General features: G+C 44.6%; 1 protein-coding gene across 1 annotated transcript; it reads left to right on the forward strand.

Moving 5' to 3' along the window:
• The first annotated feature begins 815 nt into the window (after window positions 1-815).
• On the forward strand, window positions 816-14173 carry wdr36 (WD repeat domain 36). Its single transcript, XM_047044765.1, has 23 exons — window positions 816-1113; window positions 1422-1449; window positions 1563-1663; window positions 1879-1996; window positions 2414-2546; window positions 3101-3155; window positions 3647-3779; window positions 4031-4206; window positions 4507-4627; window positions 4878-4943; window positions 5068-5151; window positions 5491-5645; window positions 8970-9084; window positions 9315-9480; window positions 9815-9923; window positions 10034-10113; window positions 10779-10886; window positions 11126-11223; window positions 11847-11989; window positions 12257-12376; window positions 12574-12655; window positions 12859-13046; window positions 13675-14173. The coding sequence occupies exons 1-23, from the start codon at window positions 958-960 to the stop codon at window positions 13822-13824; spliced, it is 2685 nt and encodes an 894-aa protein (XP_046900721.1). The 5' UTR covers window positions 816-957; the 3' UTR covers window positions 13825-14173.
• The last annotated feature ends 550 nt before the right edge of the window (window positions 14174-14723 follow it).

Consider the following 14723-nt stretch of genomic DNA (forward strand, 5'->3'; position numbering starts at 1 on the left):
CTCAACTGGTCTCAGTGCAACCGCAGTAACAAGGATGGATACTTGGCCAAGCTGGAGGAAATCCAGTGTAAACTGAAGCAGTCAACCGAGGTGAGAAACAATGACTTTAGTTTCCTCTTTATTTACCTGTCCATTAATTTTTGTCCATAGGGTTAGGATTAGTATGTGGCATAGCATCAGTTGTCTGTATTTTGCATGCCTTTTGGGCTAATTGATGAATTAACTACTGCAAGCATGACTTGACATGAATAAGGTGGTATGCTTCAAAGTCAAATATACATATAGGTTCAGCAAAAGCTCCAATTTGGTTGTGATAATTTAACTAGACTGTTATTGATGATATACTTTTTTACAGGCTCCAGAATGCAAAGGCATCAAGGGAAATCAATTGAAGATGGTGACAGACAGAGAGATATCTCATATGTTCTTCAACTGTTGGAACAAATTTGTACATAAAAAAACAAAAGATTGTTTTAAACCTAAAAAAAAACATGTGCACCGTGCTCTAACTTTAAACTTATAGGTTACTCTTCATTAACTGCATGTGCCATTGTATTTCTTAAAAAAGAATTGTTACAATTATTATAATTGTTTTCACTGGATGAGGTGTATTGTTAATTATGTGTTCATGAAATAAAAATCTATATTTATAATGAAAGTTGTAATCATTTACACATAAACATATAGTCAAAATAAACTAATATACAGATCCGTCGGATATTAGAAAGTGGACAATTGCTGTTGCAGGTTGCTTTTTGCTAAGCAGCGGAACTAGTATCCTTGTGGAACCAATATTCGTTACTTTTGTTGCTGTAGGTCCATCGAAACCATTAGTAACACGCAATGTGGTGGTAATGAAAACAGAAGATCAATAAGTGATCATCAACGTTTTATTTCCAGTGACTCTTAACGATTTGATAAACGGATCTTTGGGCGTAGATACACCATAACATAATTATGGCAGAGGGTAGTAAAAAAGGAAGTGTAATATTCTCAAGCTTCAGGGCTTTGGGATTATATTCGAATCACCTCTCACACGTGGTTCGCTTCCACAAGAAACACCGGGAGTTTTACGTTGTGACAGCTGTGGGAAACTGTTTTCACACGTACAATGTGAGTGCTTGCCTAAATAAATTACCTAGCTGACTTTCAAATAAGCTATTTAGCTGACAAATGTACTTATTGAGGACAGGTTATTGGTGTAAACGTGGATATGCGTGACTCTAGTCTATCAGCATCATTGAAACACTCATTTCTAATTGACTATATTCCAAATCTACACTATAGCCTACTTTGTTACAATACTAACCCTAACCTCATACAAAGGTTAGGGTTAGTTAAGTGTAGACATTTTGAATGCATATTGTGGCCGAATCTGTATGGTGTCAGTAGCTAACCTAAAAAAATCTGTGATTTTGCAGGTCAAAAAACTTGGAATCGTTGCTGTCAGTAAGTGTGCATTAAGCTGGAATCTTCTTAAGGCAGCCTTGTTACACTAAAAGTTGATCTGCTAAGTTAGTCTTGTTATATCATTCAAAACTGCATGAAACGCTTTTCCTTAGGTAATGCCCTTCCAGAAGACATATCATGCTTGGCAGCTGACCGAATGCTGGTTTATGTGGCCAATGGGAAGAAAGTGACAGCCTTTGCAAGGAACAAAGAGGTGACTAGTTCCTTACCTTCTGTTGGTATGGTTGTGTGATGTAAATGATACACTTATTGATTCATCTCACAAGTCTAGAATTCGTTTGTGCAAGTTTTGTTTTTTGATGGATATTTTCCCTAATTCAGGGCACAGTTGTGAGCTGGCTGTAAACCTCTATGTACTGTTGTTTTTGACTCTGTTTTTGTCGGTTTAACGTTGTTGTGGATGTCAAGGTGGTTCATACCTTCATCGGCCACGGTGCTGACGTGCACCTGCTGCTTCCATTTGGCGACCATGTGATCTCCGTCGACCGAGACAACGCAGTCATAATCTGGGACGTGGAGTCAGAGGGTTGGTGTTAGGATCTGGACTTTCTCTCACCCCTCGGCCCAGACATGAGGGTTCACTGCATTATGCTGCCTTAAGGATTATTGGAATCATCATTGATTTGTATCTAGAAGTGTTACTAACTGATTTCAAGGGAATCATGTCCTGTTTAACAGAAGGAGGTTATATAGTTCAATGGGGCTGACAATGCCATAAGGGTTCGTTAGTGAATATTAGATTATGCTGATGGTATACATTACTGTGCAAAAGTCTAGGGGCACAATACAAATTGGAAAGAAAAACAAGAATGCTTGAAGAAATAATGACATTTATTAAAAAGACCAAACACAAATCAGCTTTAAGTTGAGGGAGTTGTTTCATGTTTAAAGGGTGTCTGCAATTCCTGTGTTTTTCGTTTGTTTCTCTGCTCTATTATTCCAGAGGAGTACTTGCAGATATCATTTGACAAGGCCTGCTTTGAGGTGTCAGCAGTCATGCACCCCAGCACCTACCTAAACAAGATCCTGTTTGGCTGCAGCCAAGGAGGCCTTCAGCTCTGGAACATCAAATCAAAGTACTGGTTGTCCATGTTTAATTTCCCCATTTAACAACACAGTTTTTGTCCAAATAATCATCACTGCATGGTGGTATTGTAGTTATGGTAATGATTGGAGGCCAAACAGAAAAGCTGTGTAGGAAACCTATTGTTTCTCTACCTTTTCTTCTTCTTCTTATGCATCATCTTCTTCTCCCTTTGGAGTCTATGGCAGCTTCTAGAACCTTATGGTAAAAAGTTGTGAAATTCGGCACACTTACTGTGGACAGTCCCCAGATCCTGTTCACCAAGTTGAATGTTTCCCATCGGAGCTCTCTCGTGGTAAACCTGTCCTGAGGATGTTCCAAATGTGTCATTTGACCTGCTTGGCTGCCTCATTGCTGTTTGAAGCTATATCTGTGTGTATATCATCGTAAAAAATCACACAATGAACATCTACTTCCAGCTGAGACCCTGTAATAATCCTATAGATCTCTGTGGAGAAGATACACTTCTATGGAGGCCTGATTACTGATTCATTGTGACACGGCAAATGGAGTGTGTTGTCATCGGCTCTGCTTCCTGTGTTGCAGTAAGCTCCTGTACACGTTTCCTGGGTGGGACTCGGCAGTCACCGTTCTACAGCAGGTGGGTTCTCTCAGCGCAGTCTCAAGAGTCAGAGGTACCCTCTGACGAAGTCTAATTGGCCATTTGCAATTCGCGGGTGGACGATTTTATAAAACTTCTTAACTATCTTAATCTTGACTACAACAAAGACGATGCAAATGCAGGGATGTCACTTCTAAGGTCGATGCCGTATATGGTAAAGGTAAGGCTTCACCGTCACATCTAAGTCCATCTCTACCCATGAGACTCTTCAAATGAGTAAGGGTACAGAGACAGTGGCAGGTAGGTCATACTGGAAGGTATCCATTCATGTTGTGTCTGTAGACCTGTCAAAGATGTCATGTGAACGGGATAAAGGAACACAGCGATATATAGATTTTCTATCAGCTGGCACCCTCTGTCTCTCTCGCTCTCCCGCCACACCATATTTTCACTATTCCTATCCGCCCCCCAACCATCACTGTCTCCCCCCTAACCCTTCCTCTCTCCCTCCCCCTTGACCCTCCCCTCAGAGCCCGGCAGTAGATGTGGTCGGCGTGGGCCTCTCCTCCGGACAGATCGTCCTCCACAACATCAAGTTTGACGAGTCCCTGATGAAGTTCCAGCAGGACTGGGGCCCAGTCACAGCCATCTCTTTCAGAACAGGTGAGCCTCCTGCCCTCCCATGCTGCCTGGGTGCAGCGCAGACCTGAGGGGATGATGGACCGCTGACGGGAGAGCGTTTCACATGAACTGAGGCGTGAACGAGGGAATAATCGAGTCCTGCCGGAGTTGAGATTTCCGCTTCAATGACGTCAAATTCCTTGTTATTTCCCCATAACTCCGTTCCCACCTGGGTTGTCTTCCTGCGGTTCACCTGTACGCTTGCCTTCATCTGTAATCCTCTTCTATCCAAGATGGCCACCCTGTAATGGCGGCGGGGAGCCCAGTGGGGCACATCGGCCTGTGGGACCTGGAGGAGAAGAAGCTGGTGTGTCAGATGAGGGACGCCCACAGCACAGCCATCGCTGGGCTGACCTTCCTGCATGGCGAGCCCCTGTTGCTGACCAATGGGGCTGACAATGCCATAAGGGTTCGTTAGTGAATATTAGATTATGCTAATGGTATACATTACTGTGCAAAAGTCTAGGGGCACAATACAAATTGGAAAGAAAAACAAGAACGCTTGAAGAAATAATGACATTTATTAAAAATACCAAACTAAATTGTCTGCAAAAATGCACTTTTAGACTGCCACACAAGTATAAAAGATGTATTATTCATGTATTAAAGCTTGGGTGCCTAAGACTTCTGCACAGTACTGCACATGTTGATTTTAGAGCAGAAAGCGATTGGATGGAGGTGAGATCTAACTGCCAGCCTTTTTCCAAAGGTGTGGATCTTTGACACGGCGGGAGGAGGAGGTCGGCTGCTCCGGAGTCGCTTGGGACACAGCGCCCCGCCCTCGAAGATCCGGCACTACGGACAGACAGGCCACCACATCCTCAGTGCAGGTAGGGAGGGCCGAATTCATGTAACCTCCAAAACTGGATCGGTTATTGAGATACACTTGAAAAGTAATTGAGGTGCATTTGATTCGGTTCAGTTATTCGAGCTCATGAGAGATGCATCAAAGTCTGACAATCTCAGAGTAGCCGTTTGAATCTGGGATCAGATTTCCACCTGCCCACACAATCCTTATTTACACTGAAACGAGCCACAGCATGAACCAGTGGAGACTGATGCGCCTGTTCTTGTCCTCAGGTCAGGATGGAACTTTACAGTCCTTCTCCACGGTCCATGAGAGATTCAACAAGAGCCTGGGCCAAGGTGAGATCCTTCCCCCACCCGAGCACCTATGTTTTATAACCATGGATAAACATTTTATCTAATTAACAATGTATTTGCATTCGAGAGACATGGTTTTCTTCATCATCCCAATCTGGACATCCAGGTTCCATCAACAAGAAGTCGTCCAAGAAGAAAGGTCTGAGGTACGATGAACTGAAGCTCCCTGCAATCACCGCCTTCGCCTCAGGTAAAGCCAGCAGCTGGCGCCAGCACCACGTTGAAGCGTTCGCATTCGCTCGTTTGATTGATGTGGAGATTTATAGTGTTTTATGGGGATATTATAGCAAGAAAGTTCCCCCTAAAAAGTTGGGTAGAGGATGATGGTTGAGTGTGTTTGTTTCATATGAATGGATGAGGAACCCAGAGGTTGAGGTCAAAGTCATGTTTATTGTCTCACAGAGAAATCTGTCATGCAGCCAGACATGAAACAGACGCAACAAACCAAACATAAATGCATATCATGTTTGGTCAGTATGTGTATGTGTGAGTAGTGTATGAGCGGTGGATTTCATGTTGGCGTTTGTAGAGAGCGCCCGTCAGAGCGACTGGGACGGCATCGTGGCCTGCCATCAGGGCTACCTCGTCAGCACCACCTGGAACTACCACAAGTCGTCCATGGGGTCGCACAAGCTGGAGCCTGACCGCTTCAACAAGAACCGTGCCCTCAGCGTCCACGCCACGGTGAGCAGCGTGGGCCCTACCTGGGCCTTTCCTCTTTACACTACATATAGTCATTTAGCAGACGCTCTTATCCAGAGCCACTTACAGTAAGTACAGGGACATTCCCCCCGAGGCAAGTAGGGGTGAAGTGCCTTGCCCAAGAACACATCATTTGGCACAGCCGGGAATCGAACTGGCAACCTTCAGATTACTAGCCCGATTCCCTAACCGCTCAGCCACCTGACTCCTGAATGTGGATGTTTGTGACCAGGGTTTCCCGTAGCACTTTGCAGCTAAGGTGGCAACACACGCCTGCCGCCTTAAATACTTTGTCAATAAATATATATGAGCGATATCTGCCGTGTAACTCGGTCCTGTTTTCTCCCTTTCATTCCAAACCGTGACCAACGCCAGTTTCAAAATAAATATGTTTATACAATCTTTAAATATGTGATATGCCTCCGAATCGTGTGATGCGTCCGAACAGAGTCACCTGGTGGTGGTTGAATGCAGGTCTGGACTGGGACTGAAAAATGGCCCGGCACTTTGAAACGCAGACCAGCCCACGGCCGTGTATTATTATTTATATATATATATATCGCTAAAAAAAGAAAATTGCATTATGCCTCGGTCGTTTGACCTGCCTGGTTGACTGTCATCAATCATCATTCGCCAAACATTCTTTATCGAGGGAGGATAGCCTGTAGCGATGCTAGAGTCTGTAGTCTATCGCACAAACAAGCCCCCCCCCCCCCCCCCCCCCCCCCCCCCCCCCCCCCCCCCCCCCCCCCGGTCTGACGGCAAACCCTACCACCTTAACTAACACATTTTCTGTGAGAAACCTTGGTGACTTATCAGGCACATGGAGTGTTCAGTAGAAACATGGAAATAAGATATACACAACCTGCATGCTTGCTCATAGATGCTGCTACGGTTTCCTGTTTAGCGGAACTCTCACTTTTTCTGATGAATTGTTGAAAGAAATATGTGGGATGTGTCCTGAATGAATGTGGATGTGTGAAAGCAGTACTTGTTTGCTGAGATCAAACTAGTACCATCTATAAAAAGCTGGATGCCAAAAATGTTACATAATCACATTTACAAAAACAAATCTTACATTAATTCAATGTAATTGAGTAACTATATAAGCTATACATAAAATAAAATATTATTATTATTATTATTATATATATATATATATATATATATATATAAATTGTATATACAGTGCCCTCCAAAAGTATTGGAACAGTGAGGCCAATTCCTTTATTTTTGCTGTAGACTGAAAACATTTGGGCTTGACATCAAACGATGAATGTGAAACCAGAGATCAACGTTTCAGCTTTTATTTCCAGGTATTTACATCAGGATCTGATGCACAAATTAGAAAATATCACCTTTTTGTTCGAACCCACCCATTTGTCACGTGAGCAAAAGTATTGGAACATGTGACTGACAGGTGTGTTTTGTTGCCCAGGTGTGTCCTATTACATACATTATTCAATCAATAAATACCACTGAATGTCTACACTCAGGTTCAGATTGGGTAAGATAGGTTTTGTCTATGCAGACTGTATTCAGAGGTGAAAACAACATGAAAACCAGAGCGCTGTCTTTGGGTGAAAAACAAGCAATTGTGAGTCTTAGAGAAGATGGAAAATCAATCAGAGCCATTGCAGAAACATTGACCATAGCCAGTACAACCATTTGGAATGTCCTGAAGAAGAAGAAAACTACTGGTGTACTAAGTAACAGACGTCGAACAGGTAGACCAAGGAAAACATCAGCAGTTGATGACAGAAACATTGTGAGAGCTGTAAAGAAAGACCCTAAAACAACTGTTAGTGAGATCAGCAACAACCTCCAGATGGCAGGAGTGAAGGTATCACTATCTACTGTTCGCAGAAGACTTCATGAACAAAAGTACAAGGGCTACACCAGAAGATGCAAACCACTCATTAGCAAGAAGAATAGGAAGGCCAGGCTGGAATTTGCCAAAAAGTACAGAGATGAACCTCAAAAATTCTGGGACAAAGTTTTATGGACTGATGAGACAAAGATTAACTTTTACCAAAGTGATGGAAAGGCTAAAGTTTGGAGAAAGAAAGGAACTGCTCATGATCCCAAACACACAAGCTCATCTGTGAAACACGGTGGAGGTAATGTCATGGCTTGGGCTTGCATGGCTTCTTCTGGGACGGGCTCATTAATCTTCATTGAGGATGTAACACATGATGGCAGCAGCAAAATGAACTCGGAAGTCTACAGAAACATTTTGTCTGCCAATTTAAGGAAAGATGCAACCAAACTGATTGGCAGAGCCTTCATCATGCAGCAAGATAACGACCCAAAACACACTGCCAAAACAACAAAGGAGTTCATCAGGGGCAAGAAATGGAAGGTATTAGACTGGCCAAGTCAATCTCCAGACTTAAACCCTATAGAGCATGCATTTTACCTGCTTAAGAGGAGACTGAAGGGAGGAACCCCACAAAACAAACAACAACTGAAAGAGGCTGCAGTGAAAGCCTGGGAAAGCATCAAAAAGGAAGAATGCAAAAGTTTGGTGACGTCAATGGGTCACAGACTTGCTGCAGTTATTGAAAGCAAAGGATTTGCAACTAAATATTAAGTCTTATTCACTTAAATATGTTTTAAGTATATCTGTTCCAATACTTTTGATCACATGACAAATGGGTGGATTCAAACAAAATGTGATATTTTCTTAGTTGTGCATCAGATCCTGATGTAAATACCTGGAAATAAAAGCTGAAACGTTGATCTCTGGTCTCACGTTCATTATTTGATGTCAAGCCCAAATGTTTTCAGTCTACAGCAAAAATAAAGGAATTCGCCTCACTGTTCCAATACTTTTGGAGGGCACTGTATAATCAAACTTGTATTTTATTTTATATAATACTCTCATGAAGGGATAAATAACTTAAACTTGCATCTTTGACCAAATTATCATTTTGAAATCATTATTTGTCGTTGAACCATGAATGCTAATCCGTTCTGATGTAACCCGCTCAATCAGACTTCCACCGTGCTCACTGATGCTTGATGTAACCCGCTCAATCAGACTTCCACCGTGCTCACTGATGCTTGATGTAACCCGCTCAATCAGACTTCCACCGTGCTCACTGATGCTTGATGTAACCCGCTCAATCAGACTTCCACCGTGCTCACTGATGCTTGATGTAACCCGCTCAATCAGACTTCCACCGTGCTCACTGATGCTTGATGTAACCCGCTCAATCAGACTTCCACCGTGCTCACTGATGCTTGATGTAACCCGCTCAATCAGACTTCCACCGTGCTCACTGATGCTCTTTGTCCCTGCAGGCTGTGGACATCACGTCGTGTGGTAACTTTGCGGTGGTGGGCCTGTCCTCTGGCCATGTGGATGTCTACAACATGCAGTCAGGGCTCCACAGGGGACACTATGGAGAGGAGAAGGGTAAACACACTGTCTCTTTCTACATCTTTCACTGGCTTTTTCCCATGACTTACTGACATCATTATCACACCGTCTTGCTTTCTCGTCATCCGCCAATGAACTCACTTATCCACTCATCCATGTTCAAATGATGAACTCACTCACACACCCACTGACCTCTCGCAACCATGACAATTGAACCCAGCACAAGTATACTGATTCATCCCATCTCTGCCCCCCCCACCCCCCAGCCCATGATGGACCGGTGCGAGGTGTGTGTGTGGACGGACTCAACCAGCTGACAGTCAGTGTCGGCGCAGACCGACTCATCAAGATCTGGAAGTTTAAGTCTAAGAAGCTGGTCCACTGCATGAGCCTGTCATCCTCGCCCGCAACCATAGATCTACACAGAGACAGGTATGAAGTTAGCATAGCTAAGAAACTAGCATCACAACCAAGGAACAAACAAGCATGGGTAAGGAATTAGCATGGCTACCTGCTTAGCCCAAACAGGCAAGGAATGAGCACTGGTCTCACCGCAGTGAGATCACGAATAAGAAACTAGCATCATGGCTGAGGAATTAGGGATTTAACAATGAGGCATAGGAAGTTACATTGCTAATGATCATTGCTACATAACATGGCTTACTAGCTACAGGTAAGAGACTGTAAGGCTTGCTACATAGCCACGGCAAAGCCACGGCAAAAAAAAACAAGACTAAATATTGTATTTCTCTGACTCCTGGACCAGCGGTATGCTAGCCATCGCTCTAGATGACTTCACACTCAACGTCCTGGACATGGAGACCCAAAGGATAGTCAGGAAGTTCTCTGGCCATCGAGGACAAGTCAACGACATGGTGAGGGGGGCCCACAGGATGTACAGGCCGTGTGCTCTCGCCATTCCTCAATGTGATTTGGGAAATGGTCCTTCTGATTCCTAATAGGCTTGTCTGTGTGTGTCTCCCAGGCCTTTAGCCCAGATGGACGCTGGCTGTTCTCAGCAGCCATGGACTGTACCATTAGGACCTGGGACCTCCCCTCAGGCTGGTAAGATGGACTACTCTGGTTTTTTTTCGAAATGTGCTTTCCCTCTTCCACTATCTCCATATCAGTGTAAGTCTCTCCACCCACTACAACATTGAGATGGAGAAGATGACCTTTCCCCCAAGAGCAGTGATGGGGAACTTGTCGACTGAAATCAAAACCTAAAGTTGGTCAGCTCCTGTAATCGGATCTCTGTCGGGCTGTTGCCAGGCGGAATCCCCCTCCCTGACCATAGAACTTTGACTCTGTTATCTCTCCTGATCTCTCTCTTTCCTCATAGTTGTATCCGTACTCCCCCTTTCCTTCCTTTCTTCTCTTATTTGTGTTATTCTTCTCTCTTATTTTATTGATCTTATTTATGCCCCTACCTCCCTCATCACCTACACACTTATGCTGGCTTTCATGTTTTTCTTTTCGTTTTTGTCTTTTTTTTGTTGGCCTCTCCCTTCATGTCTCACCACCTTCCCCCTCTACTTGGCTATTCAAGCAGGCTTTTAGTTAGTCAACGTGTTTTTATGGTTGTTTGTCATGTTTTTCTATTTTAAACGCATCTTAATGTGTGGTGTTGTATTGCATTTTGTTGTGAAGCACTTTGGGATTTTGATCTGAGAGAGGTGTTATGTAAATCCATTTGACTGACTTCCCGTCCTCCTCCTCCTCTTCTGTAGCCTGGTGGACTGTTTCTTGGTAGACTCTGCAGCGGTCAGCCTCACCATGTCACCCACGGGGGACTTTCTGGCCTCGTCACATGTGGACAACCTTGGGATATACCTGTGGTGAGACGCATGACCACATCAAGGAGACCGAGCTGGCTTTTCTCTGTGGCCTCATTCATATCCGTCTGTGTGTGAGAATGAGTCGGCAACTGTTCATTCATCTGTTCTCGCTGATCGTTAGTAGACAAAACGGTGTGGGGACTCGACGCATTGAGCCTTCATCTTGATAAGAATCGTTGGAGTAAAAAGAAAACAACTGAAAGATGACTCGTACATTTATGTCCTCTTCTGTGGCTTAGGTCCAACAACACGTTGTGCAGCCTGGTGTCGCTGCGCCCCCTACCTACAGATTATCAACCTACAGTCGTCATGCTGCCAGGAACCTGCCCCAGCCAAGGTACCACCACTGAGTCTCTCTTCCACACACCTCCCTAATGCAGGGGGAGAGAGCCCCCGCACCATCTGCTCTAGAACCACCAGCAGCTGCTTGGTGGTGTGTCAGAGTCCAGTCCTACTGTTAAGTAAACACATGTCTGCTGTGTGTATACTGTTTGATACACACGTGATATGTGTTGCCGTGTGTGCTATAGCACCTTGCGTGTCAGTCTTTAAGTATTTACCCGAGGAATTTGGATGTTGTGCCGTTGTCAGCATAATCACCCTACAGACTTTCTCGTCTGAATCAGTGATGGTCTGAAATGCAGCACCATCTCCCTCTTCCCATGACCACGCAGTCTGAACAGGAAACCTGCTTTGGACACACAGCAAGGACAGATTGTCTGTTCTGTACAAAAAGAAGGGAGATAAGCCTAATAACACAGCCGTCGTATTTTGGTCCGTCAAGGTCTTAGGATGTGACTCAATACTGGGGAAGACCTTGGAGTGGAAAACGATAGACTTTAGACAGGAGCACGATTCCTCTGGGTTTTTCAACAACCCAATATTCTTTTTTCATTGAAGACATTTCTTGCATGACAGTATGTGAAGGTAATGGAGGTGCCTTTGATTTGACCTCCTCAGATGATGAGGCAGAGGAACAAGAGACGGGCAGCTCCGAAATGATCGAGTACGTCTCTCCCGCTCAGCTGGACGAGCAGCTGGTCACCCTGTCTCTGCTGCCCGACTCCCGCTGGAAGAACCTGCTTCACCTGGATGTCATCAAGGTAGGTACCTGGAGAACCCCGGAGAACTGGGGGTGCGATAGGCAACACACTGCATCTAGGCTCAAAGCTGTCCCTTAGTTGTGCTGCGTACAATTTGTTTCCATGCTGCTGAGTAGAAATACATGATGCAGAAGAAAACAAAAGCGAAAGCAAACATGTATTTGTCAGGATTAAGAATGTGAAGGAAAGATCTAGGCCTATTTACAACCAAGCCATCGTCGATCGCTGTGTCATCGTCATCCCTGCACTGGTTTGGTGTTTCCCCAGAGACGGAACAAGCCCAAGGAGCCTCCTAAAGTACCCCAGGCTGCTCCATTCTTCATCCCCACCATCCCAGGGCTGGTGGCCCAGTTTGCTCTTCCAGACGGCTCGAACCAGAACCAGCAGGTCAGACATAACTGATGATGTTGTAGTTGTGGTGGTAGTATTGATTATTATGGTGGTGATGATATTGGTGGCGAGTGACGATGATGATGATAATGATGAAGCTGAAACAGTAGTGAATGCTACTCCCACGTCAGAACAAAAAATGATCTCATCTAGCAAGAAACTGATGCTTTGTTTCGGTGTCTCCGCGCCCGCAGACTAAAGTGGTTAATTTCGGAGTGTTGGCTCAGAAGTCCCGATTCTACCTTCAACTAGAGTCTGCTGTGGTCAGCAACAACTGTGAGTCTCTCTGTCAGCAAGCACAGGGACCCCATCTCATGTCTGCGTCAAAACACGGTGTTGCGTAGCTTCTAAAATAAAGAACTAGGTCTCTCATACCCTTCGTCCCCCCCCCCCTCCATCATCTTTCTCCACCCCCCCACCTTTCTCACCCCCCCCCCCACCTTCATCATACCGTCCCTCCCTCCCTCTCCTTCCCCCAGATGAGGCCCCCATCAGCCTGCTGAAGGAGATGGGCCCCTCAGGGATTGACACAGAGTTCCGGGGCCTGGGCCCAGACATGGGCGGGGACGTGTCCGTCCTCCGGGGCTTCCTGGGGATGGTGGCCAGCATGCTGGACTCCCACAGGGACTTTGACCTGGCCCAGGCCTACCTGGCACTCTTCCTCAAGGTACAGGATCACATGGGTTATGCATGTGCTCATAAAAATACAATAAAACGATGTTTGGGTTTGAAAACGTATCTAAAAATAGATCTAGTGTGTGTGTGTGTGTGTGTGTGCTAGTTATGAACCCATGGGTTTCAGTGACCCTAATATAATTGGGACAAATGGAAAAAAAAACTTGATTTGCCAAAGCAAATCTGATGCTGAAACAACAAAATGATAGGCTTGTCTGTTGTGGAGGTTAATATAGATAGTTCACTTGTACTTATTACGACCAGCAGGTGGAGTCCCAACTGTATGGCTGAGAATGTTTATCAATGATGCTGTGGAACTGAACATGGAAAAAAGAGAGAGGGAGGGAGGAACCGTTTAACAGATGAAATACGACAACAAAAGAGCAGATCTCAAGGCTATCTGTAAATCAGTAAAGTGATCCTATTATACAGAAATGTAATACTTAAGTCAAAATACTTTGAATAACCCAAGCATAATCTAGCACTACGTTTTGCTGGTCTGTGTATGAAAATGTGTCATTATATGTCCCACCCTGTGACCGAGCTTCTTTCAATGTCCCCTGTCATGTGACTTGTGTGTATGAGTCTGCCGTTGACCTGTACGGTGCATGTCTCTCCAGCTCCATCTCCGGGTTCTCTCCCAGAACCAGGAGCTGACGGAGGAGGCCTCCAGGGTGTCTGCCAAACTGGAGGAGACCTGGACCTCCATGCAGACCCTCTTCAACCAGAGTCTCTGTCTGCTAGCCTACACCAAGAGTGCCCTGCTCTGAGGAGGGTCCCATAGACCGGAGGCCTTGCTCCGTTACACGATGAGGCATCGGGCACACACACACACACCCAGTACAATGACACCGGCGGGACCAGTCCAGTGTGTGCTAACTGTGAGAGGGATCAGAGGGATCAAATGTGCATCAGATCTGATGGAGACCTGCCTCCCCCACACGCTGTAGTTGTTCTTCCCTCTGGGTGTTCCCTGCCAGGAGATGGACAGGTTGTCATGTATGTGAACTCTGCTTTTTGTAATACTGAAAAGATATGATGTAAAAAAAAAAAAAAAAAAAACGAAATACAAGCTATATTGTTACACACGTACAAATAAATAAAAGACCTTCATTTTAATGTTTGAGAATACATTGTTGGTCACCATCCATATTTCAAACCACAAATCTCTTTTGATATGAAACTGAAATTATGCACCCTGCTAACCAACTGAACAATTGGATTTCTAGTGTAATGAAAATATATTTGGATGTATCTGGAGCCTGTTTTGGGGATTACTGCGAGTCTCCCGTGTTTGCAGGTAGTGAGCAGATGGTGTCTCTGTCGCTGTCGTGCTGCCAGGCAGAGAGGAGGATGGGACAGAAGCTGTCTGAAGCTGACCAGGGGTAGCATTCTGTTTCATTTATGAAATATGGAAAAAAAATACTCATACTCAATAAGGCCAACAAGATAAGTCTGTCAGTACTTTCAATTTACGATTTGTCGATTTGTATTTTTGCAAAATGGCATGAGTAAATTCATGAAAAGATGAAAAGGTCTTGAAGCCTAGATTCCCCATATGGTTTTACATATCTGGAAAGATCCACAATTCGCCAACGTACTCCCTGGAACTAATAATATGCTTTTGCTTAAATGGTCTGTTTCATCATAAGGCCCATAGTCATTATTT

Source organism: Hypomesus transpacificus, chromosome 22, assembly GCF_021917145.1.
Source record: "Hypomesus transpacificus isolate Combined female chromosome 22, fHypTra1, whole genome shotgun sequence".
Classification (NCBI taxonomy): domain Eukaryota; kingdom Metazoa; phylum Chordata; class Actinopteri; order Osmeriformes; family Osmeridae; genus Hypomesus; species Hypomesus transpacificus.

Coding starts and splice junctions, on each gene's coding strand:
- wdr36 (XM_047044765.1), top strand. CDS start 958: ATGGCAGAGGGTAGTAAAAAAGGAAGTGTAATATTCTCAAGCTTCAGG. Junction 9,481..9,814: donor ATAGATCTACACAGAGACAG/GTATGAAGTTAG, acceptor CTCCTGGACCAG/CGGTATGCTAGCCATCGCTC. Junction 13,047..13,674: donor ACCTGGCACTCTTCCTCAAG/GTACAGGATCAC, acceptor ATGTCTCTCCAG/CTCCATCTCCGGGTTCTCTC.